General features: G+C 37.2%; 1 protein-coding gene across 1 annotated transcript in view; it reads left to right on the forward strand.

Moving 5' to 3' along the window:
* Positions 1 to 27600, forward strand: part of LOC126162120 (unconventional myosin-XV) — a 504442-nt gene that overhangs the window by 200418 nt on the left and 276424 nt on the right. The window contains exons 32-34 of the mRNA XM_049918408.1: positions 13112 to 13198; positions 21150 to 21284; positions 22029 to 22178. Of these exons, the coding sequence (XP_049774365.1) occupies positions 13112 to 13198; positions 21150 to 21284; positions 22029 to 22178 (372 nt within the window). The remainder of the gene's footprint in view (positions 1 to 13111; positions 13199 to 21149; positions 21285 to 22028; positions 22179 to 27600) is intronic.

The following is a 27600-nucleotide window of genomic DNA, read 5'->3' on the forward strand; positions in this document are numbered from 1 at the left end:
AGTGCTTCTTCTGTCGGGCACACACAGTAGTTGCTGCACCGTGTTGAGTAACGTGGATATTTGTTGAGTCTGAAACTGAAACATCTGCATTAGCTGTGTTGCATCTAACACTTGTGGCAGCAGCACCTGAGCAGGGGCAGGACAGGTGGAGCAGGCATTTTGGAAGACACAAATGCAAAAAAATTAATATGGCAAGCAATGGAAATAACGACAAAATCAAATAAATTCTCTGGAATGCCCACCTGAGAAACCTGATTAGCAAACACGACAAGAAACTGGTAAAGCAAAGCGGACGCTCCTGCAAAGTAAAGACAAGAGAGAATTAAGACGCCGGCACAATATACACATAAAAGTCAGTAGCCGTCAGGCACGGGGATTGTTTCTAACACCTTGTCCCCAGTTTTTGGGTCTTGCCCACACGTTGCTAATAGGATACCTAAGGGATGCAGCATTTTCAGAATGCTATGCTACAATTCAAACAAATAACATTAGTAGTTTTATTTCTATAAAGCAATTGACAATACTTAGCTTTGGAGATACATCAGTGTCACAAGTAACATGCCAACAGTAATAGTCCTCACTATAGGAAAGTCCAGACAAGTACCTGATAAGGATCACAACTAGTGGTTCTTGTAGCATGCTCTGCAAATATGTTCCACTAACGTCTCCGTGCGGGGAGTACTCAAGAGGATGTCGTTATCAGGAGAAAAAAAACTGGCGTTCTATGGATCGGAGCGTGGAATGTCAGATCCCTTAATCGGGCAGGTAGGTTAGAAAATTTAAAAAGGGAAATGGATAGGTTAAAGTTAGATATAGTGGGAATTAGTGAAGTTCGGTGGCAGGAGGAACAAGACTTCTGGTCAGGTGACTACAGGGTTATAAACACAAAGTCAAATAGGGGTAATGCAGGAGTAGGTTTAATAATGAATAGGAAAATAGGAATGTGGGTAAGCTACTACAAACAGCATAGTGAATGCATTATTGTGACCAAGATAGATACGAAGCCCCCACCTACTACAGTAGTACAAGTTTATATGCCAACTAGCTCTGCAGATGACGAAGAAATAGAAGAAATATATGATGAAATAAAAGAAATTATTCAGATAGTGAAGGGAGACGAAAATTTAATAGTCATGGGTGACTGGAATTCGAGTGTAGGAAAAGGGAGAGAAGGAAACGTAGTAGGTGAATATGGATTGGGGCTAAGAAATGAAAGAGGAAGCCGTCTGGTAGAATTTTGCACAGAGCACAACTTAATCATAGCTAACACTTGGTTTAAGAATCATGATAGAAGGTTGTATACATGGAAGAACCCTGGAGATACTAAAAGGTATCAGATAGATTATATAATGGTAAGACAGAGATTTAGGAACCAGGTTTTAAATTGTAAGACATTTCCAGGGGCAGATGTGGACTCTACCCTCTACCACAATCTATTGGTTATGACCTGTAGATTAAAACTGAAGAAACTGCAAAAAGGTGGGAATTTAAGGAGATGGGACCTGGATAAACTGAAAGAACCAGAGGTTGTACAGAGTTTCAGGGAGAGCATAAGGGAACAATTGACAGGAATGGGGGAAAGAAATATAGTAGAAGAAGAATGGGTAGCTTTGAGGGATGAAGTAGTGAAGGCAGCAGAGGACCAAGTAGGTAAAAAGACGAGGGCTAGTAGAAATCCTTGGGTAACAGAAGAAATATTGAATTTAATTGATGAAAGGAGACAATATAAAAATGCAGTAAATGAAGCAGGCAAAAAGGAATACAAACGTCTCAAAAATGAGATCGACAGGAAGTGCAAAATGGCTAAGCAGGGATGGCTAGAGGACAAATGTAAGGATGTAGAGGCTTATCTCACTAGGGGTAAGATAGATACTGCCTACAGGAAAATTAAAGAGACCTTTGGAGATAAGAGAACCACTTGTGTGAACATCAAGAGCTCAGATGGAAACCCAGTTCTAAGCAAAGAAGGGAAAGCAGAAAGGTGGAAGGAGTATATAGAGGGTCTATACAACGGCGATGTACTTGAGGACAATATTATGGAAATGGAAGAGGATGTAGATGAAGATGAAATGGGAGATACGATACTGCATGAAGAGTTTGACAGAGCACTGAAAGACCTGAGTTGAAACAAGGCCCCCGGAGTAGACAACATTCCATTGGAACTAATGACGGCCTTGGGAGAGTCAGTCCTGACAAAACTCTACCATCTGGGGAGCAAGATGTATGAAACAGGCGAAATACCCTCAGACTTCAAGAAGAATATAATAATTCCAATCCCAAAGAAAGCAGGTGTTGACAGCTGTGAAAATTACCGAACAATCAGTTTAATAAGCCACAGCTGCAAAATACTAACAAGAATTCTTTACAGATGAATGGAAAAACTAGTAGAAGCCGATCTCGGGGAAGATCAGTTTGGATTCTGTAGAAATACTGGAACACGTGAGGCAATACTGACCTTACGACTTATCTTAGAAGAAAGATTAAGGAAAGGCAAACCTACATTTCTAGCATTTGTAGACCTAGAGAAAGCTTTTGACAATGTTGACTGGAATACTCTCTTTCAAATTCTAAAGGTGGCAGGGGTAAAATACAGGGAGCGAAAGGCTATTTACAATTTGTACAGAAACCAGATGGCAGTTATAAGAGTCGAGGGACATGAAAGGGAAGCAGTGGTTGGGAAGGGAGTAAGACAGGGTTGTAGCCTCTCTCCGATGTTATTCAATCTGTATATTGAGCAAGCAGTAAAGGAAACAAAAGAAAAATTCGGAGTAGGTATTAAAATCCATGGAGAAGAAATAAAAAGTTTGAGGTTCGCCGATGACATTGTAATTCTGTCAGAGACAGCAAAGGACTTGAAAGAGCAGTTGAATGGAATGGATGTTGTCTTGAAGGGAGGATATAAGATGAACATCAACAAAAGCAAAACGAGGATAATGGAATGTAGTCGAATTAAGTCGGGTGATGTTGAGGGTATTAGATTAGGAAATGAGACACTTAAAGTAGTAAAGGAGTTTTGCTATCTGGGGAGCAAAATAACTGATGATGGTCGAAGTAGAGAGGATATAAAATGTAAACTGGCAATGGCAAGGAAAGCGTTTCTGAAGAAGAGAAATTTGTTAACATCAAGTATAGATTTAAGTGTCAGGAAGTCATTTCTGAAAGTATTTGTATGGAGTGTAGCCATGTATGGAAGTGAAACATGGACGGTAAATAGTCTGGACAAGAAGAGAATAGAAGCTTTCGAAATGTGGTGCTACAGAAGAATGCTGAAGATTAGATGGGTAGATCACATAACTAATGAGGAAGTATTGAATGGGATTGGGGAGAAGAGAAGTTTGTGGCACAACTTGACCAGAAGAAGGGATCGTTTGGTAGGACATGTTCTGAGGCATCAAGGGATCACAAATTTAGTATTGGAGGGCAGCGTGGAGGGTAAAAATCGTAGAGGGAGACCAAGAGATGAATACGCTAAGCAGATTCAGAAGGATGTAGGTTGCAGTAGGTACTGGGAGATGAAGAAGCTTGCACAGGATAGAGAAGCATGGAGAGCTGCATCAAACCAGTCTCAGGACTGAAGACCACAACAACAACAACAACAACAATGTCAGTACACTGAGGAAATCTGAGCCCCGAGGCTGGCAGGAATGGCGCTTATATTCACTTCTTTCAGATGTCATTCCTGGTGTGGCGCGGTCCAATTCCGTGCACCATTGGCCGGTTTTTTTTTTTTTTTTTTTTTTTTTTTTTAAAACTTAAAGGGGATGTCTTTTATCCTACACACATGAATAAATACACAAAGCTTACATGAACACCATTTGTTTTATTTATTTTGCTTTGCCATGATGTATTTCCAAAGGCACCTGTAAATAATATCGCATGTTTCAAGAATAATTTTACACAATAATTGTAAAAATGTACCTGAGCTGAATGAAAGGTCTTGAGAGCCTCTCTTCACAGCTTACAGCTCCTCTCATCACAATAATGGTATTCTTTCTAATTGAATGTGGGTTGACAAGCTTTAGCGGTCATAAAAGACATTTCTCATTCATTCTCAAACAACTGTTGAATTCTAGTGCCTTCAGTAAGGAAGCCCTTTTTTCCCACAAATGTCTCTCTCCTTTTCAGATCTTGTCATTTCTAAAATAGTCAAGGTTTGGCTCTTGATTTTATGTCCTAAGAACCCATTCTTTCTCCATTTTCAAATTGATGTCACGATTTGTAAACAACAAATGAAAAACACATTTTTGTTTTGAAAAAACAAATGGGCCATTAATGAGCTTTTCCAAAGTATATATTTACTTTTTATTTTTAGTCAAACCAAGAAAAAGCTACACTTTTAGTGTGTTACATATCAAATTAAAACTCAAATTGAGACCTTTAGAAAGACATCAGTTTCACCTTCTATCGTCGACAGTTTTGAAGTTGAAGACATTTCTGCTTCGTGACAATATCATAAAAATGATCAGTTTTCATTTCTTGAAATTTGAAAAACTAATAATTGTTTGTGCATAAACAAGTATGAAATTCTTTACTTTTCATTTACTCAGTGGGTCCATAAAGCAAACGAAGCACGCACAAGAGAGTACAGATGTCTAAAAAATGAGATTGGCGGAAAGTGCAAAATGACTAGGGAGGAATGGCTGGACGACAAATGCAAGTATGGAGAAATGTGAGAAACTAGGAGGAAGATAGATACCCACTATAGGAAGAACAAGGAGATCCTGTGGAGAAAAGAGCAGGGGTTGTACAGATATCAAGAGCTTTAATAGCAGGTCCTTTCTGAGCAAAGAAGGGAAAGGTAAAAGATTGTATTAATTTATGGAAGGGCTCTACAAAGTTTAATTAAGTTTAAGCCAATATTATAGAAAGTGAAGAAGAAGTAGATGAAGTTGAGATGATACTGCGAGAAGAATCTGACAGAGTGCAGAAAGATCTGAGTCAAAACAAGGCTCCTGGAGTAGACGATATTCCTTCAAAATTATTGAAACTATTCCTTGGGATGTGTAAGATATACGAGACAGGTGAAACACTTTTGGACTTGAAGAACAATGTAATAATACCGACACCAAAGGAAGCAGGTGCTGACACGTGTGAATACTACTGAACTAACAATTTTATAAGTAATGGTTGTAAAATTCTGACACAAGTTATTTACAGAAGAATGGAAAAACTGGTAGAAGCAGGCCTTGGAAAAGATCAGTTTGGGTTCTGCAGAAATGTAGAACCATTCAAGGTTGTACTGTTAAAGAAAGGCAAACCAACATGTATAGCATTTATAGACTTAGAGAAAACTTTTGACATTGTTGACTGGAACACATGCTTTGAAATTCCAAAGGTAGCAAGGATAAAATACAGGGAGCGAAATTTTATATACAGCTTGTACAGAAACCAGATTGCAGTTCTAAGAACCAAAGGACATGAAGGAAAAGAACAATTGAGAAGGGAGTGTGACAGTGTTGTAGTGTATGGCCTATGTTATTCAGTCTGTACATTGTGTAAGCGTTAAAGAAAAACAGAGAAAAAGTTAGTGAAGGAATTGAATTAAAGTTCAGATAGAAGAAGTAAAAACTTTGAGGTTTGCCAGTGACATTGTTGGAGATAGGTAGGGTTTGAAAGAGTAGTTGAAAGTAATGGATGCTGTCCAGGGGGGGGGGGGGGGGAGATGAGCATAAAAAGTAATAAAACAAGTGTAATGGAATGTAATCAAAATAATTAGGCAATGTGGAAGGAATTTGTTAAAACTGAATATAAATTTAAATGTTAGGAAGTTTTTCTGAAGGTCTGGAGTGTAGCCTTGTACAGCAGTTAAACGTGGGCAATAAGGGCAATAAGCAGTTCAGACAATGAGAACAGGAGACTTTGAAATCTGGTGGTATAGAAGAATGCTGAAGATTAAATGGATAGATGACATGTGATTAATAAGCGGGTGAAACGGTGTGCCAGACTCAGACTCAAAGTTGGGACCTTTGCCTTTCACAGGCAAGTGCACTACCAACTGAGATACTCAAGCACAACACATGACATGTCCTCACAGCTTTGCTTATACCAGTACATTGACTCCTCATCAAGAGATGAGGCACTGGCAAAAGTAAAGCTGGGAGGACAGGTCATGAGTGTGCTTAGGTGGCTCATTTGTTAGAGCACTTGCCTGCAAAAGACAGAGATCCCCAGTTTGAGTCTCAGTCCAGCAGACAGTTTTAAACTGCCAGGAAGTTTCATATCAGTGCACACTCCATTGCAGAGTGGAGATTTCATTCTGATAATGAGGAGATACTGAACCAAATTGGAGAGAAAAGAAATATAGGGTACAACTAGACTAAAAGGAGGGGACCAGTTGATATGACACTTGCTGAGGCATCAAGGAATTGTTGATTTGGTATTGGAGTTCGGAGAGTTTGCTAAAAAGTGAAGATGGAAAGCAATTTGTGACTACAGTTAGCAGCTGCTAATGGATATTGGTTGTAGTAATAATTCAGACATGAAGAGGCTTGCACAGGTTAGATCAGCATGGAGAACATCATCAAACCAGTCTTCAGACTGAAGACTACAAGAACTTCAACAACAACATTGTGGATCCGTACAAGAAATAAAAAATAATAAGTATCCATGAGGTACAAACCATTTTATTTGATATGGACTGATCCATTAATAAGTTTGCTGTACAGAATCATAGTAGCTCTATCATTTCAAGAAAGATACTTTCCTAAATAAAATGTTACCTTTTTTTTTTTTTTTTGTGCATAACAATCTGAATCCAGCATTTAAATACATCAGCTAATGACATTTAAAGATAAACCGTGTAATTTCTTGTTCACACTAGCCTGTGTGCAGTTTTTATTCTTGCAGAGAGTGATATTCCTTCATAGTGAGGTACATGAAGTAAGACCTCTATTTAAAAGCTGTAGCGCACACTCCGCTGCAGAGTGAAAATCTCATTCTGTAGAAGTCATTCACTCAATATGTGGAACACACGCAATGACTACAAACACTGAAAAGACGTGAGAACATATGTGGGAGAGTAAGTCCCACTCAGATCAGAATCACTTCCCTTCTAAATGTTGTTATATCTGTGGAAGAGCTACTGGAATTGCCTTTATATATAAGTACATTTATTTTATTATTTTCAATTTAGCTTTACTTTTCCTATCAACTGAAAAATTTTCTTTGTAGTGTACAACACTATTCCACTTCTCATAGATTATTTGTGCCATGTGATAAGGATGTCTTGCTTCCCTAAATAATCTGGCCTTGCAAAATGAAATACACAGATTGGATGTTATCTTCTTTCATAATATTCTCACCACATATATATGAAAAAGAACTACATCTTGTTGATACATGTACATGTTCTTCTTTTATCTTTTTGCTGAGTGTCTGTAGCTCAGATGAACCAGCTCCTTTTTCGGCACCTCTGTATTGTTCTTTCGAAACATCCACAATACTACTACTGTGTTCAAGGCTTCTGCAGTTCTTTGAGCTACTATTATTATATGCAGTGGGATTATGTCATTGTTTCTCATTTTATTGAAACATTACAGCACTGGGAATGCAGATTGATGTGACCACACTAAGCAGTAGCAAATTAATGAATTTCTTTGTAGCAACCACATTTTTCTGTTTATTTTCACTGCTACCTTCACACACTCTGTTGCATGAAATAATCATGGCACATAGAAACAATGCATGTAATGACAGCGAAACAGAGCAATTACATTTTGCCACAGTTCTCTTCATTAATTGGCACCAGGGGTAGCAGAGGAATATGACAACAGTTTGCAGAACAGAAGGTATAGCCAAGCATTAATTGTTGCTATGTTAGTTATTCTGCATCCACTTTGTTATTGTGACCTATGCTTTTTTATACATTATTTAATTCTTACAAGAATACATATTGTTGGTAACAGTTTATGAATAACACAACATGAACTTCAGCTTTGTTAAACCATTATACATATTATACATAGCCTTTTATATACTGTAAAAATACAGCATATATACTACAAAAGTTTCTGTGTGTTTTAGATTGGGGGACAGAATGTCAGTTCTGTATAAACTGTTGCTGTAACTGTTAGAATTGGTGTCTTAACTTGCTCCTGTTGTATCACATTAGCACAGAATATGTACAAATAGCAATGAAAAAGTTTTTCATTGCTTAACTTCATCCAAACACAGTCCTTTGTGCACACATAGCTGCCCAATACCTTGACCAGTGAGGGTATTATGAACATGTACTTCTGAACAAATGCAGGCCACACATTGCTGGGAGTTCACAAAAATCACCTTGTCGGTCTTCAGTTGCAGTTGATATGAGAATGTCACACTTGGACTGCAGAGAAATGGAAATCTGTTGCACAGGGTTTGAACCACACTTCCCTTTAAATCACATCAGTGATCATAGGAAAATGTGACACACCTTTCAGAAGTATGTTCATTTAGGTCATACATTTCGTGATTAATATAGGCAGCTGGTCAAAAAATTATAGCACAGGTGACTTGATATTGTTTATACAGGAAGTGTTAATCTTTTAAAGCATCATTTATTAATAATACTGTTGTTCACTTGCAACACTTTATGGCTGGTATTGGTGCCAATAGGCACTACATTTTCAAGAGTACTAGAGGGTCAGAGTAGCACTACTGTAGTGATGATGAAATTCAGGTGACATACTATCCTTTGGAGTAGTCAAATATCCATCCAATCAAATACATCAGTGATGTCATCAAATGTTAACTAAGAGCAAACACACACGAAGCTCCTTCATTAACCGTTATTAACAGTCTTGGACGAGATGCTCCAGTCTAATATCTCCCCATAATATGGCGGAGAGGAACTCACATTTACTGTCATAATGTGAGAGATCACTACTCTGAATTCTTATTGTGATCTGTCTGTGCCTTCAGCATTCATCATGTGCATGGGTTACAAAAAGTATTTTACAGAAGTTATGTGATTTGTGCCTGAATATTTGATGACAGGTACTGCCAACCATATTCTAAAAACCTGATAAATTCATATCATGAATTACAAGTATGTTATGTACTAAATCTGCATTAAACTATTTATAAAGGTCTAACTTATCAGTGTATAACTGGCACGCTGCCAAAAATGACATCCTTCATTTTAATTACTGCTTCACAGCCTGAGCCATATGGACCCTTCCCACCAATACCAGCTTTTCTGAATTGCGCAGGTGGTAACTTCCCTGCAATACATCCTACATTCCCAGAATCCTTGTGGCCTCAACCTTTGTTAATCATTGTCCTCACCCATCCAGCCCTTTCCCTGTTCCCAGTCCAGCACTACATAGTCTCATTACACCACCAGACCGTGTTTTACTTCTTTCCTTTTCCACTACCCCTCTCCACCTCTCCCCTGCCCTCTGTCTAACCTGCAGCACTTCACCACTGTCTGCCAACCCTACCCTACTATCTCTCCCCCTCGCCCCCCCCCCCCTCCCAGACTGCTCCTTACCCCCACCCAGTAGCCACCCCCATCATGTACTGGTGCTGCTGCTCACAGTGTGGCTACAGTTGCCTGAGACTGCAGTTGTATGTGTGAGTTGCATTTGTATGAGTGTGTGTATGTATGTGTGTGTGTGTGTGTGTGTATGTGTGTGTGTGTGTTTTGTCTATTTTTTACCAAGGCCTTACTGGCGGAAAGCTTTATTTGTGACAGTCTTTTTGTTGTGCCTATCTGTGACTCAGCATCTCTGCTATTTGCTGAGTAGCAACATTCCGTTTCATAATATTGTTACATTCCATCCTGGATTTTCCATTGTTTGAAGAAAGAGAGGGAGTGGGAGAGAGGGGGGAGGGGGGGGGGGGGCGGGAGTGCAGTTATCAAAAGCATGTATACATTCTGGAATTTCGTAGAATAATATAGTATTCCATGAACCTTGAGTTGCAGATTTTCGGATATGTGTGGACTGCTGATTACCCGTGTAGTCAACACTGAACATTCACCTCTGGAGTTGAAAATGTTGAGAATCAAAAGCATGAATTCAAAGACCACTGTGAATCACATAAATACATGCCAAATAAGATTGTAATAGATGGTTCAGTAGCCACTCTAAAAAATTACCACAGAGGCAAAGAGAATTTCACCACAGATTTAAACAAAGTCAGTAAAAGTAATGAGTGAAAACTTTACAAAGTCTGTTGGAGCGGAAGGAGAGCAATGTAAGAAGTGTTCAGTGAATTATATAGCAATGTGAAAACATCTAAAAAATGCAAAGAAATTTTGATCTTGCAGTTATCAGTTCAGAGTCAGCTGTCAATTGCTGGCACCAAAATATAGGATAACAAAGACCAAAATACTGAATTCTATCACTTTACTTAATTGTATATCTAAAAACAAAGATGATGAGACTTACCAAACAACAGCGCTGGCAGGTCGATAGACACACAAACAAACACAAACATACACACAAAATTCGAGCTTTCGCAACCCCTGGTTGCTTCCTTCCCTCTTTCCTGATGAAGCAACCAAGGGCTGCGAAAGCTCGAATTTTGTGTGTATGTTTGTGTTTGTTTGTGTGTCTATCGACCTGCCAGCGCTTTTGTTTGGTAAGTCTCATCATCTTTGTTTTTAGATATATTTCTCCCATGTGGAATGTTTCCCTCTATTATATTCATACTTTACTTAATTGGATAGATAAAATATCTACTCACCAAGCGGTGACAGAACACACACATAAAAGACTGTTGTGATTGGCAAGCTTTCGGAGCCAGTGGCTCCTTCTTCAGGCAGAAGCGTGGAAGGGGAAGGAAGAAGGGTGAAGAAAATGGACTGGAGAGGTCTAGGAAAAGAGGTAGATTTCGGGAAAGTCACCCAGAGCCGCGGGTCAGGGGGACTTACCATATGGGATAAGAAGGAAAGACTGATTGTTGGGAACTGCATCGGATGAGATTTGAAAACCCAAGAGTTTAAAAGTGGAAGACAGGGTAACATGCAAGACAGAGATTACTACTAAAATATTGTGTGTGAGTTAATAAGAGTGCAAAGCTAAGTGCATTGTACATAAGAGAGGTGGGAGGCGAGCGTTGTAACACATATGGGAAAGAAATGAAAGATGTAGAAAATTAAAATGGAGTGAAGCAAAGAGTAGCTACAGTGAAGAAAAGCTGAGACGGAAGAAATTAATGTAAATTAGGGCCAGGTGGGTGCCGAGAACCAAGGACATGTTGTAGTGCTAATTCCCACCTGCAGAGTTCTGAGAAACTGGTGTTGGGGGAAGAATCCAGATGGCTCATATGGTGAAACAGGTGCCGAGGTCACGAATGTTATCTTGTAGAGCAAGTTCTGCAACAGGATATTGTGAGTTGCCAGTATACACCCTCTGCCTATGCCCATTCATCCTAATTGGTAATTTGGCGGTAGTCATGCCGATGTAGAAAGCTGAACAGTGTTTACCTAAGAGCTGGTATACGACATGTTGTTTGGCAGGTGGCTCTCCCTTTGATAGTATATGTTTTGCCAGTAACAGGGCTATTATAGGTGGTGGTAGGAGAGAGCACAGGGCAAGTCTTGCAGCAGGGACAGTCACAGGGGTAGGAGATGTAGGGTAGGAAGATGAGTGCAGAAGGAGCATAGGGTCTGATAAGAATATTGTGGTGATTGGGAGGGCAACAGGTGTGGTGGGCAAAATTTCATACAGGATGGTTCTCATTTCAGGGCATGATTTTAGGAAGTTATGGCCCTGTCAAAGTAGATGATTAATGCATTCCAGACCAGGATAATACTGCGTCACCAATGGTGTGCTCCGAAGCTGTTTTGTGGATTGATCAGTAGTATCAGGATTGAGTGTGATGGCCCGGGGAATCTGCTTTTTATCCAGGCTTGTGGGGTAATCAAGTGCAGTGAAGGCTGAGGTGAGAATGGTGGTATACTGCTGTAAAGAATCTGCATCCAAACAAATACATTTGCCTTGAATGCCAAGGTTGTAAGGGAGGGAACGTTTAGTGTGGAAAGAATGGCGGCTGTCAAAACGTAAGTACTGTTGTTTAGTAGTAGGTTTAATGTGGACAGACGTATATAGCTGGTCTTCAGTGAGGGCGAGATCAACGTCAAGGAAAGTGGCATGGGATTTGGGATAGAATTCTATCATTTGGACCTTTCCCTCTGAAGAAGATCATACTGCACTTCTCCCTTTCGATTGTTGCACAACCCTGCTGCAATATGTTCATTTGTGAGATCCAGAAGGCAGTAGATAATGGTGTTCAACGTGATACCATGTTCCTTAATGTCTTGAAGACAACTGAAATAGTTTCAAATTGTCAACAGTTGAACAGAATATGACCTTTAAAATATCAGAATAGCTTTATTCCTGGATTGAAGACTTCCTAACGAATAAACCCAGTATTTTTGTAATGATATCATCATCACAGACAAATATATTGTTTATTAACTTGTGGATATATTTTGGAATAAACTCATTACCAAAAACAAGACTTGTCACAGAATGAAAAGTGAGGTCATGGATCGCTCTTAGAATGTTATAACTGTAATTACGAAAGGAGATAGTGAAAATTCAAAGAAAAGCCAGATATTTTATCATAGGTTCAATTAGTCTGCATATAAGTGTTACAGGGGTATTTATTCAACCCAAGTGGCAGGTTCATGAAGAGAGGTTTTGTGAAACATGGAAAACTTATTGTTGAAATTTGGGGAACACACATTCTGCAAACAAAGTTGCTCAACATAGTTATTTCTCCCATATATACCTTATGCAGTGGCCATGCCTGTAAATTCAGAGAAATTTGAGCATATGGGGGTGTGAGCATAGTTGAGCATCATGCATGTTACATGCTTTATTGTTCTTAGACCAATGGTTGGAGAAGAGAAAGAAATAAATCAGGGTCTCAAGGACAAACTCTGACTTGTTGAATTATTATGTTCTGTTATATAAACAGCATCTTTGTAGTGATGAAAATAGGCATATGTAATCTCATTTTATAAAAAGTGTTGAAATTTTTGCTTTTATTTTATTTTTTTAAAATTCTGGTTAGCAGCGCAGCCTTTGATGCATAAGTCAATCCAACCTGAGCAAATGTTACCAGAGCTGGCTTGGTGGTAAGCTGAACATATCCCTCTAACATTGCACCTTTCCAGGCCTCTCATCATCTTGTGTCTGGACTGCACCAATTTCCGGCACCTCCGCCGGTACCTGCTTATGATTCTATAGACAGGAGTTCGAAGGTACTTTCAAGCATTTTGCCCCTACCTAGTTGGCATTATAACATAATGACCAATCGTTCCTGCTAGATGGTGTTGAAGTGAATCTGTTAGCCTCCAGTATCAAGTATTTGTTAGCACAGTGTTTTGTATTTAGTCATTTTTAAACAAAATCTCATTAATCTTATTGGAATCCATTGGATGCCTGTGTCCACAGCAACCATTGAATACTCAAATTTAAAGAAGGATAGTGGTCAATTGTAAAAATCTGTAATTTATTGCACATCTACAATTCAACTATAACATAGTCATCATCAGTGCTAAAATGCAAAAACAGGTAAAATCAGAACAGGTACAAAATGTGTATGTAACACAGTTATAAGAATCCATATAAGTTAGAACACAGGAATAACATACCATCACCAGGAGAGTTACACGGGTACCAACAAGTTGGAGCATTAACTTGCGTCAACTGACACTAGCCTTTACATGGCAGAAACAAAAGTGAGGTCATTGCTTGCAACTAGCACAGACAACATCAATAAGCATCGTCAAGGACCTGTAGTGCCCTCTATTGGAGTATACATGTAAGAACCTCTATTTGAATTTTTGTTAGAGACCATAACCTTAAAATACGGAGTTTCTGTGCTATGCAAATTACAGAGCAAATACATAAATGTATAAAAACAAGCAACAGAATTTACATGCAGGCACATTCATAAAGGACATGTTGTGTCTCCTGTGGGATTATATTGATGAAAAATCTGTAGTAAAATAATACATCATAAAATCATGCAATAAGAGTCTGTGATTACATTTGAACGAGGTAATAATCTAAAGAGCTTTATATTACAGAACCAAATATTTAAACAAATATTCATTTACACACTTTCATATTTGTGTCGTTGACAAGTTTTTAAAACTTGAAAAAAGTTTTTGTTGACTAAGAGTGTACAAATAAGAGTGTACAAATCATAGTCAAAAAGCTAATGGGTTTTCCATACCTTATAGAGCTCCACCTCTCTGGCAGCATATTATGAAGCCATATACTAATAGTAAAAACAGAACCATTAAGTCAAATGTAAAATGGACTTCCATTATCATCATGCCAGCTGATGTTAAAACCAGTAAAGTAACTGTCATCTGGAAGACAAGAACAAAACTGAAATAAATACAAACAGTTCACTCTTACAATAAATTAACAGTCTGTTGTATAAGGGACAGTCAAGATACTATTTCCTACAAAAAGCTGCCAAAAGTGGGTATTTTTTACTAGCACCTGCTCATTAAGCAGGTGGTTGCCAGAAGGTTAATAAACCTTCCCTTCTCGGCTCAATGCAGCAACTTCACATGAGGCATCTACTCCCAACTACATGGGTGGCAAAATTTGGGTTTACCTGCTCTATCCCTCCTCTCCAGAGCTACATGTTTGCTGAAGCCAACTTTTATTCTACACCTGATCTATCCCACATAGCATACATTGCAATTGGAGCACTGGATTATATACACACCAGACTCATGAAATATATAATTTTTTTTCTTGCCAACTCCATTAGCCAAAATCAGCCGTAAACTGTTGTCAAAAAAAGAAATGTTTTTTTTAAAGATAGCTGCAATATCCATGCTAAATGTTCCATAATATAGCAGGGAAGTGTATTTTTTTTTTTTATTGCTGTTTTCCAAATTAATGTTCTCACTTCATACTGTTTTGTTTTTGTCTTCCAAATGATTGTTTCCAGGGTACTTTTTACTGGTTTTAACATCAATTGATATGATAACAATGTAATTCTGTTTTATATTTGACATAATGGTTCTTTTTACATATTTGTAGATGACTTGATAATATGCTGCCAGAGAGATGGAGCCCTATCGGGTATGGAAAATGTGCTAGCTTTTTCACTATGTTCTATATTCTCTTATTTGTACACAGAGATGGAGCTCTATCAGTTATGGAGAATGCAGTAGCTTTTTGACAGTTTTTGTATATTGTCGTACCATGACGATTTTCTTCTACATTTTTTTATTTTATTTTATTTTCTATTTTGTTTTGTTTATTTTAATTTTAGAAGTTTGTAACATTAGAAATATGAAAGTGTGTAAATGAATATTTGTCCAAATATTTGGCACTTTAACAAAGAGCTGTGGAAATTATTACCACACTCAAATGCAATCCTGAAGAGGGTTCCTGATGACTTGTGATACAATGTTATGTTATCTTATTTTACTGTAAATTTTTTAGATTTTATTCGAAGTAAATCTTTATAGTTTTTTACACATTACTGAAATTTGCTGTATAAAACTTTGTAAATAGATTTTAATCCATTAGTCTTATTATAAAATTCAAAATGCTTTTGTCACAATGTAATCCCATAGGGGATGCCACGTGTCCTTCATAAATGTATTTGCAAGTCAATTCTGTTGCTTGTTTTTATGCATTTATATATTTGCTGTGTGATTTACATATCACATATACACCGTATTTTAAGGTTATGGTGTTCAACGAAAATTAAAATATAGTTTCTTGGATGTATACTCCAATAGAAGGCACTACAGGTTCTTGATGACACATAGTCGTGCCCTCTGGACCCTTGGTAAGCAATGGCCATACTTTTGTTTCTGCCATATAAAGGCTAGTGTCATTTGTCACATGTTAATGTTCTGACATGTTGATACCTGTATGACACTTCTGGTAATGGTATGTTATTATTATGTTCCATTTTATATGGATTCATATAACTGTGTTACATACACATTTTGTACCTGTTCTAATTCTACCTGTTTTTTGTATTTTAGCATCAATGATGACTATGTTATAATCAAAATCTAGATCTGTGATGAGTTGTGGATTTTTGTGACTTGACTGCTGTTTTTTAAATTTCAAAATCTCATTAGCTAGTCATTACTTTTAATTGTCTTTTAGAATTAACAGCAGTCTCTTCGAAATCATTACATTTTTATTTTGTTGAAAGTGCTTGAGATATTTAATTAAATGTGAAACATTTTATTATTTATGACAAAGGAAAACCTGGGATGAAAATGTAGAAATAATAGGCTTCCACATTTTCAAAAATTAATACAGAGAGAGAAGAAGATGCCTAGATCGAAATATTTTTTTAACATTTACTTTACATTCTTTGTTAGACATTGAGAATATAGGAGAGCATGTAAACAAGTTTTTCATATTCTTGAACATTGCAAGGAAGTATTTGATAGTTAAATTAAACTTTTGTCATTGTTTTGCGAGCCCATTACTCCCATCACTAATATATGGTATCCGTTGCACTTATATTTGCATTTTCTTTAATATTTGACTTTCTCAGCTCTTAGTTCAGCAAGAATACAGTGAAATCAGCAACATAATTATAAGACAAATGCTGACCACAAATAGTGTATATTGTTAAAACCAAGAATTGCCACTATACCAAGCAAATAATATCTGAAGAAAATAAATGTTTTTTTCAAATAATTTGTATTATTACATCCGATTCCTCAGCACTACATATCACAAGTTGACGAAGTGAATAAATGATAAGTTTTTAAAAGAATTAGAATGATAACAATTGCTGTTTACAGTCCAGACCAATTTGTGAAAGTACATGTAAAACAGAAGAAGAAAATAATAGCTTTCGCAGTTGTCCCTTTCCTTACTTGTTGTAAAACATGTTAAAGCAAGCTAAGACATAAATTTTACCGTATTTACTCAAATCTAAGCTGCACCTGAAAAATGAGACTCGAAATCAAGGAAAAAAATTTTCCCAAATCTAAGCCGCACCTGAAATTTGAGACTCAAAATTCAAGGGGAGAGAGAAGTTTTAGGCTGCACCTCCAGATCGAAACAAAGTTGGTCCATTGTAATATGAGACACAATTTAGGTCGAATGTATGATGATACAGCTACAGTAGTTTGGTTTGAGTCGTAAACTTAGCAGTTAAGCTTTACCAGGTAGCCATTGCTATGCGTCAGGCACTCCGTCCCTATTTATATGGGTACCCTTCGTTTTTCACGTGCTTCGTCTGGTTTGAATTGATTGCTTATTTTTCTTTGATCTGATAAGTGCCGTTCTCTTTGTTATAGGTGTTTACGTCACTCTAAGCTGAAAATGCATTACTGCACTATGTCATGCATTGTTTGTCGCATTCTGATAATGAGTGTTCACGACCCGTCGCCGCCCGCGGCATGGCTTGCTTTGGTGCGTGCTACCGCCGCTTACAATTTAAAAGAGAGAGAGAGAGGAATCGTCTCATTAGCAAAACAATGGCAAGAGACTGCTATTTGTTGTTATTTACACTGCTGCTTTCTTTGATTATGATCAACAAGAACCAAATAATAAACTGTGTATGATAGAAAATGTTCTGAACGAGAGTTTAGCGAAAATTTTTCTCCATTTGAAAATCTTTGCAGACGCCTCTTTAGTACATTACTTTCTGCACAGAAATTACAGTCATCTTAGATTTAAAAATCTAGTCAATTGCTGTGCTTCATTTCTGACTGTATCACTATTAGGCATAAAAATAATACGAATATAAACATGACATGATATGAGTATTCTTCCGCGTTTGCTGTTGTCTTACTCTAGTTTCATAGTTTATTAGCCAGGCAGGATTTAAATGAGATAGTAGCAAACACGAAAGAATACATGGCAAAATGTTTATATTCGTATTATTCTTATGGTGAAGAGAATACTGCATGTGATTCACAATTCATAAAAATTCCCATTAGCAACCATCTCTTCTCACAGGTAGGAAAAAGTTCAGAACGTAGAATTGGTCACATTGACAAACATCGCAAACACTCTTGCCAGTCGGATTTTCGTAGTACATTAAAAAGCTGCTACATTCAAAGAAGAACAATATGGAATTTGTATTTACTTCGTTGGATAATGTATGAAAATGCAGTGGTCGAAATTCGGGGCGGAGAAAAAAAGCTCGTCTTCCACCATTTTTTTAATTTATTTACTGAAGCAGAGGTTTTGGCGCCAGTATTTATCTTTGTGCCTGCAAAGCATGCCTGTGTAGCGCTACATATATTCTACGGCAGAAGTTAGTTGTGGCGGCACCTACCAACATATTTCAGAACTTCCGCTTACTTTGCACTCAATTCTGAGCTGCAGGTGGTTTTTTGGATTACAAAAATGGAAAAAAAGTGCGGCGTAGATTCGAGTAAATATGCTATCTTTCTTATGGGCTATGATGCCCTGATAATAGTGTAATAAATAGAAACAAACCATTTGTTCACCACAGCAAGGATTGGGAAGGAATTGATTTGCAACAGTTATAGCCTGTGGAATCCTTTTGTCATGTTCCCGAGGGAAAAAATTTAAAATAACTATGCTTTGCTGATTGCATTTAGATAGTTAAACTTAAGTTAGAGAATGTTAATTTCCTCTCTGTTTGAAGAAAAAGTCATAGACAATATACAGAAATTAAAGTTTATCATATTTCAATATCTGTGTTATACTGCTTAACTATTTACTTGTCAGGGAAGTTATTCAATAATGAGGAACAGACGCCGTTATCTTCAGTAGTAGCGGGGAAAAGAGAAGGGAGAGTATATGAGATGTCTGCTGTCATACTATTGTGGCTCAGCATGTTTCAAATTTCATGCATAGTATAGCTGCAGCACTAGAACACGTAGAATATCCTAAATAAACAGTTTAATATCAGCTAAATAACTTTGTACAGAATATTAGCTGATATCTTGAATGAGAAAATGGCACATGCAGCCGAAATACGGAACTGTGTAGCATTAGGAATAATCACTGACAAACTGACCAGAAATGTGAGCTTCTGTAATCAGATGAGTTGCTCATTTGACCATAGAGATAGAAACTGACCAATTTTGAAACAGCAGATGGGAACAGTCTAACTGGAAACATTCCCAAAGGTATAATATTATTGTAGATTAATCATCAGCCAAAAACCCTTGATGTTCCTCTATCATATGTAGTTAACATTTTCAAAGACAGATTGATTGACCATTAGTCTACTTCCACAGACGGTGATGTAAAGTCATTTCTAGTGGGTTCAGCATATTACTGCATTAATATCCCTTTATAATCCAACTTTTATTTGATGGGTCAGTGACAGCCACTTGTCTAGGTCCACGAAGCTAATTATGTGTCACTCTTGGGGGGGAAAGAGGAAAAGCTTTCCCGTTTGACAGAAGATCTCGTGATCCTATGATACCCGAATTCTTCCAAACCTGGTCAATTACTGGAATGTTTCAGTGCTCAGCACAAGACATATTTATACTGATGAGAATCCATCTGATTATAAAATGATTCAGCTCTCATAAAAACTGATCTACATCTACAACTGCATGGGTGAGTTAATCTCATGTAGTGAATTTAAAAGTCAAGAGACATGGTGCACTGACACCTGCTCAACAAAGCAGACAGGGTGCTGTTGACTGTAGTGGGAGGGATGAATATGACTGGTTGAAATATGAAATTTTCACTGACACTTGTAGACTTGCTTGCAGATAGCATTGCTTGTTGGTGTGCGGCGCAGCTGACAAGACAGATGTATAAACTGGGTGACCTTTTTCTTGTGCCACTTTCAGTAACAAATTACATTTGTTGGACTGGAAGAGCATTCACCATGTACTTACTGTGTGCTGTGCTTCGAACATCAACTTTATTTTATGTGCTGTTTAGTCTATGTTCTAGTGAGTCACACATTTTATTCTCATAGCTTCTTTTGGTCTACTTCTGTATTTGGCTTTGTAACCAGTGGCATATTATTTTACATTGAGGGCAATAAACTGATATGTGGGACATATCACAATATTGGTTGCACTGAGCTTGTTGTAAATGTTCATTAATTTCTGTAACTGGCACTACATGTGAATCTGCAACACTTGCTTGCCTTTCTTTTGTCACTTTGACACAGTTTATTTTCTTAATATTCTTGGTGTCTGTCTGATGCAAGTGCATGGTAATATGGTGGATACTGTTTGTGATTTCATTATCTTCTTTATTTAAGTAATGTTAAATTGTAACATTGCATTGCATGACTGATTCAGTACGTGGAAAAGATTTTGAAAGTTACTTTTGGAGGTACCAGTAACTTCTGATGTAAGTAGTTCTTCAAAAACAAGATGTGTTATAGCAACATGCAGCTGTGTAGCAAATTCAGTATGACAACCTGTGCCATGCAGTTGGTGAACCAAAGAGCAGGAGAAGCCTGTACCGCATCAGAATTTCAGAGCTGACTCGAAAACAAAAATAATTTTTTCACAACATTAAAAAGAATGCAGCTATATGATTTGCAAGGATAATTTAAATTTGCTAGCTATAGTTTTAATGAGGCCATTTGTTATTTCTAAATATTTTAAATTGTGTATGTTTCTTCAAAAATATTACATAGAAATTCTTTCATTTTGAGTAAGAAATCAAAAATAATCCATGAAAGAAGATATTTTTAACTTTTTGGTGAGCTACAGTGTTCAGAAAACACTAAAGTAATGCAGGAGTCTTGAAATTTTAAGATTGAAATGTGCAGCAGTTTGAGTTGCCTTCATTAAACAAAATAAAATATTTTAAAAAATTTACTCATCTCTGATGAGCATTAATAATTTATCGGAAATGGTATGGGATCTCTAAATTTCTTTATCCATAACTCACATTGGATAAAAATAGGCACTAATATGCCATACCATTTGATTTTCTGTAGCCCTGCATTTCACTTAGCAATAAAATTTAACTTGTGGTTATAAAACAGAGGAATATAATAACTGCAGTAAACCAGATGTTTTCACAATGAGTTATGTAATTTTATGGAAGTGGAACTGTTGTCAGGAGTAAATCACACTAAAATTCAGCGTCCTTAAAAAAATGTATTTTTTAAAATTCAGACTGAATATTGAATCTCGAAGAATCTACTCATCATTTTTTGCATCTTCATTATAAACCTTCAACACATGTTAATAACTGTACTTATCTCTAAAGGAGCATTTTATACCCCCCAAAAATTAGGTATCTTTTCGAGAGCCGGAAAATGGAGAACTCTGGTCAACTGAAAAACGCCAGACTACATCTGTGCTGCAGTATGCTGTGACACCTGCCTCCGCCAATGGGCCTACAAGTAAACAGCCACCAAAACCCCCACAGGTTTGACTTACATATTTTGTTTCATTAGACAGTACAAAATTACAAGGTCTTTCTTGATAATGTAGGCAGTGTAGTAGTTGCTAAAGGCAAAGCTTTGTAGATATGAGTATCATATTACAGCTATAGAACTTTTTTTTCCTCCACCACACATTGTAGGATGACTTATGGAGTATAAATGTATATGCGGACTATAACTTCTTTGTTGATGACTTCAAATTCTACATTTAAGACACCCAGAATATCTTCCATTTGTCCTTGTTTCTTTCTTACTCCTCAGTAACTGGGTCTCAGTACTGAAGAATCTCTCAGATTAATATATTACCTACTACAAATTATATTATGAAAAAGACAGTTGCTCACTCACCATATAGCGGAGATGCTGAGTCACAGATAGGCACAACAAAAAGACTGTCAGAAAGTAAAGTCATTGATGTTAAGCCATTTGTAGTGGGTACAACATATTACTGCATTAATTGCCAGTTATAATCAACTTTTATTTGATGGGTCAGTGACAGCCTCTTCTCTTAGGTCTAGCAAGCTAATTATGAGGAAGTGGTGGGAGGGAAAGAGAAAAAGTTTTCCAATTGACAGAAGATCTCATGACCCTTTCTGACTGTCTTTTTGTTGAGCCTATCTACGATTCAGCATCTCCACTATATGGTGGGTAGCAGTAATCCTTTTCATAATATTGTTACATTCCATTCTGGATTTTCCATTGTTCAACTGCAGGTTATAATCTTTCAGATTCCTCAGCAGGGTTCTCCTATCAAAGAAGCTGCATCTTCACCTAGGAAAATGAGCCCCACAAAAAATGCACACTCAGCTTTCACAAATGTATTGTCTGAACTCAAGAATAGGAAGAGTTCAGTTGAATCTACAACATCATACACTAAGGTAAGCTGTTACAATTAGTTTCTGATATTATTTTACTGAGTGACTTTTCTGAGAGAAAACTTTTTGGTGTTATTGCTATAGAGACAGAACAACATTATTACCTCATAAAAATGAAACATCCAGAGAACTGGAACAATTAGACACTGAAGTAATTTTTTCCCTATACTACCTTTACCCTGAATATGAAGAATAAGGATGAAGATTCACAATGTGTTGTTTTATATTTGTTATATTGCCTTCCTTACATCAACATTTTTATTGCTGAATGGATTCAAACAATTTAATGCCAGAGCTTAGAGTGCCTTTTATCATTCTGTCAGTGCTATCAGTGGCAGAAAATTCATTACATGGTTAGACCAGATGAGTTCTCCATTCCATGAATCGGTGTGGACGAGATCCTTGTGAATATTGACAACTGCTTCCACAATGTGCTCATTAAATGAGGAATCCCAAACTACTTTCAGCAAGGGTACTTGTTCCAATCATTATTTATGTTTTGTGTGTTATTATATGTACATACTTGTATGTTCCATTTCCTTGTAATGATATCATATAAAATTTAAATGTTCATTTGGACAACATACATACTGTATTTTGCTGTGCATGGATGGATGGTGGAATAAGTAAATAAAAATGGTGAATAAGCAAAACATAGAGTTGGGATATAGGTTAGTCATAAGCAAAGACAAACAGACATTGAATTAAATCTTATATGTTTATTTTATTAAGTTGCCTAGAAACATGCACATACCCAACTTTGCAAATTCTTGACTTCCCTTGAGGTGGTTGTTTACTGTGGGCAGTGTCTTACAACAATAATGACTCTTTTATTCTTGGTAAAATTTTGGTAATTTAGTTACCATTCCAAAATTTGTCTGAAGTAAATCTTTTCATTCTTTAAGGTTAATAAAAAAGTTTATATTATAATTCAACTCTTGTTTGTCAAGGAAATCCCAGTAATCCTGTTTGTGGAGATCATTTCTCTCTAGGCACTTTTTAATATATCAACTGTAACTATAATTGCATGCTTGGAGAGTGTCTTTGTTCTGTCGGACAACAAGCTTCAGTTGAATCCCACCCCACTTCACAAGAGACAGTGTGCTGATGTGCACTGCCTATAATATGAGCTCACCGGCTGGTGTAACAGTTATTTGTTATGTTTGGGGACACTTCTGCCTAGCAAATATCTGCTTGGAGCTGCATTGATTAAGGCTTTGAAATTACATTAAGTATAATATTAAAAACATGCTCTACATGCAAGCTCAATTGCAAATAAATAAAAATAAGCCAGAATCTGCCACAAGAATACTTAGTTCCATGCTAGTTCATCTAAACTGTATACATGGGAATTCTGCTTCAGATCTCCCTGTGATCCTGCAAACCCCATATTTTGAACTTCTTATGCGTGTATGTCATCTTCCAACCTCTTCCTACTTCTTTCCAGTTGTTTGCTGCTAAAGATTCTTACATCAGTTATGTTAATGATTGTCTTTAGCATGAAACAGATACTCACTACAGAAAAAAACTATCCATTTGTCAAACAATGAAAAATCCAGAATAGAATTGTGACAGTAACAAAAAGACTGCCAGCATGGCCTTGGCAGCTAGAGACTGTGGTCACGTGTGTGAAAGTTGTGTTTACTTGAATGTGCATGTGTATGATCTCGTCTAATTCAGAAGAAGGCCTTTTGGCCAAAAGCTTGTATGTTTAGCTGTCTTTTTGTTGTGCCTGTCCATTCACTAGCTGTTTATAGGACTCAAGCACTTTGAACTGAGAAAATGTGTAAAACTGTAAAATAGTATATAATGAAGTTTGCACTACCACACAGGACTTTACAGAAAGAGGCACTTGCTCACTTGAGCATTATAAAGCTGTACCAAAAGACCGGGCCGTAATACTTTGCACATCTGGTCAGACGATCATCTGCGTATCTGCGTGATTGAGCATTAGTGGGAGGGGGATTAGAAATTCTTGCAAGTGCAAAGCCATGTACTGGAATTACTTACCCATTTTGTGGAAACAGCATTTTGACTCAAGAATGTGGACCTACCATCATTCTAAACATCATCACAATCAGAAATTGTACTTCCACACTCAGTGAATAGTCACTTCCTATATGACACATTAATTTTGTGTAATTAGTGTGAAATAATAACTGTTCGCTACTCAGATGCTGTTTTGGACACTCAGAACAGTGCCTGAAAAGTTTTAGTACTTAGATAAATATGGTACTAACTCAGAAATGAACAGTTCCAATGAAACATTCACATACATGATCTGCCTCCAAGGCTGTCCAGTAGAGACTTGTAATTACAATCATGCCAACATCAAAGCTGGCTCCCCTCCCACTAGACACAAGCTCTCTCACCATGAGTCCATTTGACATACCCAATTTTGCAAATGAATGAATGCATACAAAATCTAACAGAGGAAACAAATTTATTAAGTTCTGTCCTCAATTACCCCCTTAGTATTTTGATATAAATAGGTAGTTCTTTAACTGAAGTGTTAACAAACTACAGGGAATATTTTACAAAATTCTCAATATATTGAGATAACACATAGCAGACCAGTACTGGAATTCCCCTGCAACATAGCTGTTCCATGGGTATTTTAGTTCATGGAAGGTCTACCTATGTGAAGATTATTCTAGAACATTCTAGTTCCTCTGTGATTCCCCACACAAATTACCCACCCATCCAACTTCCGCCCTTCGCAACTCACTGCCTCCTAATGTAATCTCTGAGTGTTTGCCCGCCTAATGTCATTTCATGTGCTCTATCCTTAAGTGCTCCATATTCAGACTTCAGACTTCAAGAAGAATATAATAATTCCAATCCCAAAGAAAGCAGGCGTTGACAGATGTGAAAATTACCGAACAATCAGTTTAATAAGCCACAGCTGCAAAATACTAACACGAATTCTTTACAGACGAATGGAAAAACTAGTAGAAGCCGATCTCGGGGAAGATCAGTTTGGATTCCGTAGAAATACTGGAACACGTGAGGCAATACTGACCGTACGACTTATCTTAGAAGAAAGATTAAGGAAAGGCAAACCTACGTTTCTAGCATTTGTAGACTTAGAGAAAGCTTTTGACAATGTTGGCTGGAATACTCTCTTTCAAATTCTAAAGGTGGCAGGGGTAAAATACAGGGAGCAAAAGGCTATTTACAATTTGTACAGAAACCAGATGGCAGTTATAAGAGTCGAGGGACATGAAAGGGAAGCAGTGGTTGGGAAGGGAGTAAGACAGGGTTGTAGCCTCTCCCCGATGTTATTCAATCTGTATATTGAGCAAGCAGTAAAGGAAACAAAAGAAAAATTCAGAGTAGGTATTAAAATCCATGGAGAAGAAATAAAAAGTTTGAGGTTCGCCGATGACATTGTAATTCTGTCAGAGACAGCAAAGGACTTGAAAGAGCAGTTGAACGGAATGGATGGTGTCTTGAAGGGAGGATATAAGATGAACATCAACAAATCAAAACGAGGATAATGGAATGTAGTCGAATTAAGTCGGGTGATGTTGAGGGTATTAGATTAGGAAATGAGACACTTAAAGTAGTAAAGGAGTTTTGCTATTTGGAGAGCAAAATAACTGATGATGGTCGAAGTAGAAAGGATATAAAATGTAGACTGGCAATGGCAAGGAAAGCATTTCTGAAGAAGAGAAATTTGTTAACATTGAGTATAGATTTAAGTGTCAGGAAGTCATTTCTGAAAGTATTTGTATGGAGTGTAGCCATGTATGGAAGCGAAACATAGACGGTAAATAGTTTGGACAAGAAGAGAATAGAAGCTTTCGTAATGCGGTGCTACAGAAGAATGCTGAAGGTTAGATGGGTAGATCACATAACTAATGAGGAAGTACTGAATAGGATTGAGGAGAAGAGAAGTTTGTGGCACAACTTGACTAGAGGAAAGGATCGTTTGGTAGGACATGTTCTGAGGCATCAAGGGATCACCAATTTAGTATTGGAGGGCAGCGTGGAGGGTAAAAATCGTAGGGGGAGACCAAGAGATGAATACACTAAGCAGATTCAGAAGGATGTAGGTTGCAGTAGGTACTGGGAGATGAAGAAGCTTGCACAGGATAGAGTAGCATGGAGAGCTGCATCAAACCAGTCTCAGGAGTGAAGACCACAACAACAACAACATCCTTAAGTGAATAGTGGAATTTAAGACAGCATTGAGTTAGGAATTACAAGTTGTCAAAATACCATGGTTTTAGGAGAGGTCCCTGAAAAACGTCCTAGAACTGGCACCATGTATAATTCTAATAATATGTTTCTTTATTTTGAAAATACAATCCCTGTAAGTTGAATTTCCTAAGAAAAATAATTTCATAAGTTGTTGAGGTTGTGTCTTTAGTCTACACTGGCACGATGCAGCTCTCCAAGCTGTTCTGTACTGTGAAAGCCTGTTCATTTCTGCATAACTAATGCAACCTACATCCATTTCAACCTTCTTGCTGCCGTCAAGTCTCATTTCCCTCTACAATTTCTACCTTCAACACTTCCCTAGGTAACTAAATTGACATTCCTTGATGCCATAATATGTGTCTTGTAAACCAATCCCATAATTTTTTTCTGCCCAATTCGATTCTGTACCTCCTCCTGATAAACTCATCTAATCTTCAGTATTATCCTGCAGCACCACATTTCAAAACCTTCTATTTTCTTCTGGTCTGATCTGTTTGACACTGACATTTCACTTCCATACAAAGCTACGTGGAAGTATGAAGAATAAGTTAGTTTCTTCATTTAAAAAAAAAAAATCACTTGTAATAGATCCAGCTGACCTAAGATAATTAATTCTAGAGCATGGGTTTACCAAGCAAAGTAGTTGTCTGTCTGTAATCCTAAAAACTTAACACTATTTTCTTTTTCTGTTGCTTTGTTCGTAAAGACTATTTTTGTACATTGAGAAGTTCTATGAAAAGTGCTGAATTGTATGTACTGAATCTTATCAAAATGCAGTGATAATCCACTTTCTGTGAAGTACCTGCAGATGTTTTCAACTATTTCATTAGGTGCTGTTTCATTAACAGATCTAGTACTGATTTATTCTTGCAGTGCATCTTGTGACAATGCAAGTAGATCACTCATGTATATCAGAAACAACAGAGTACCAAAAAGTAGGACTCTGTGGCATGCCTTGTCTGATTGCTTCAAATTGTCAGTACCTGCTATGATAATAATATGTAACTGACACACTCTGCATTCTGCCAAGCAGATAATAAAAGCTATGAACCTACTGTTGTATTGTTTCATAATATTTTAGCTACCACCTTCTCACCAGTCTCTCGAGCCATCTTCTCCTCCTCAGCATAGACAGCAATGCTATACTGTCTCCAAAAATGTCTGTTTTTCTGATGACTTGATGAGGAGTGATATGCCCTTGTAATAATTGTGTGTTTTC

Source organism: Schistocerca cancellata, chromosome 2 (genome assembly GCF_023864275.1).
Source record: "Schistocerca cancellata isolate TAMUIC-IGC-003103 chromosome 2, iqSchCanc2.1, whole genome shotgun sequence".
NCBI lineage: Eukaryota > Metazoa > Arthropoda > Insecta > Orthoptera > Acrididae > Schistocerca > Schistocerca cancellata.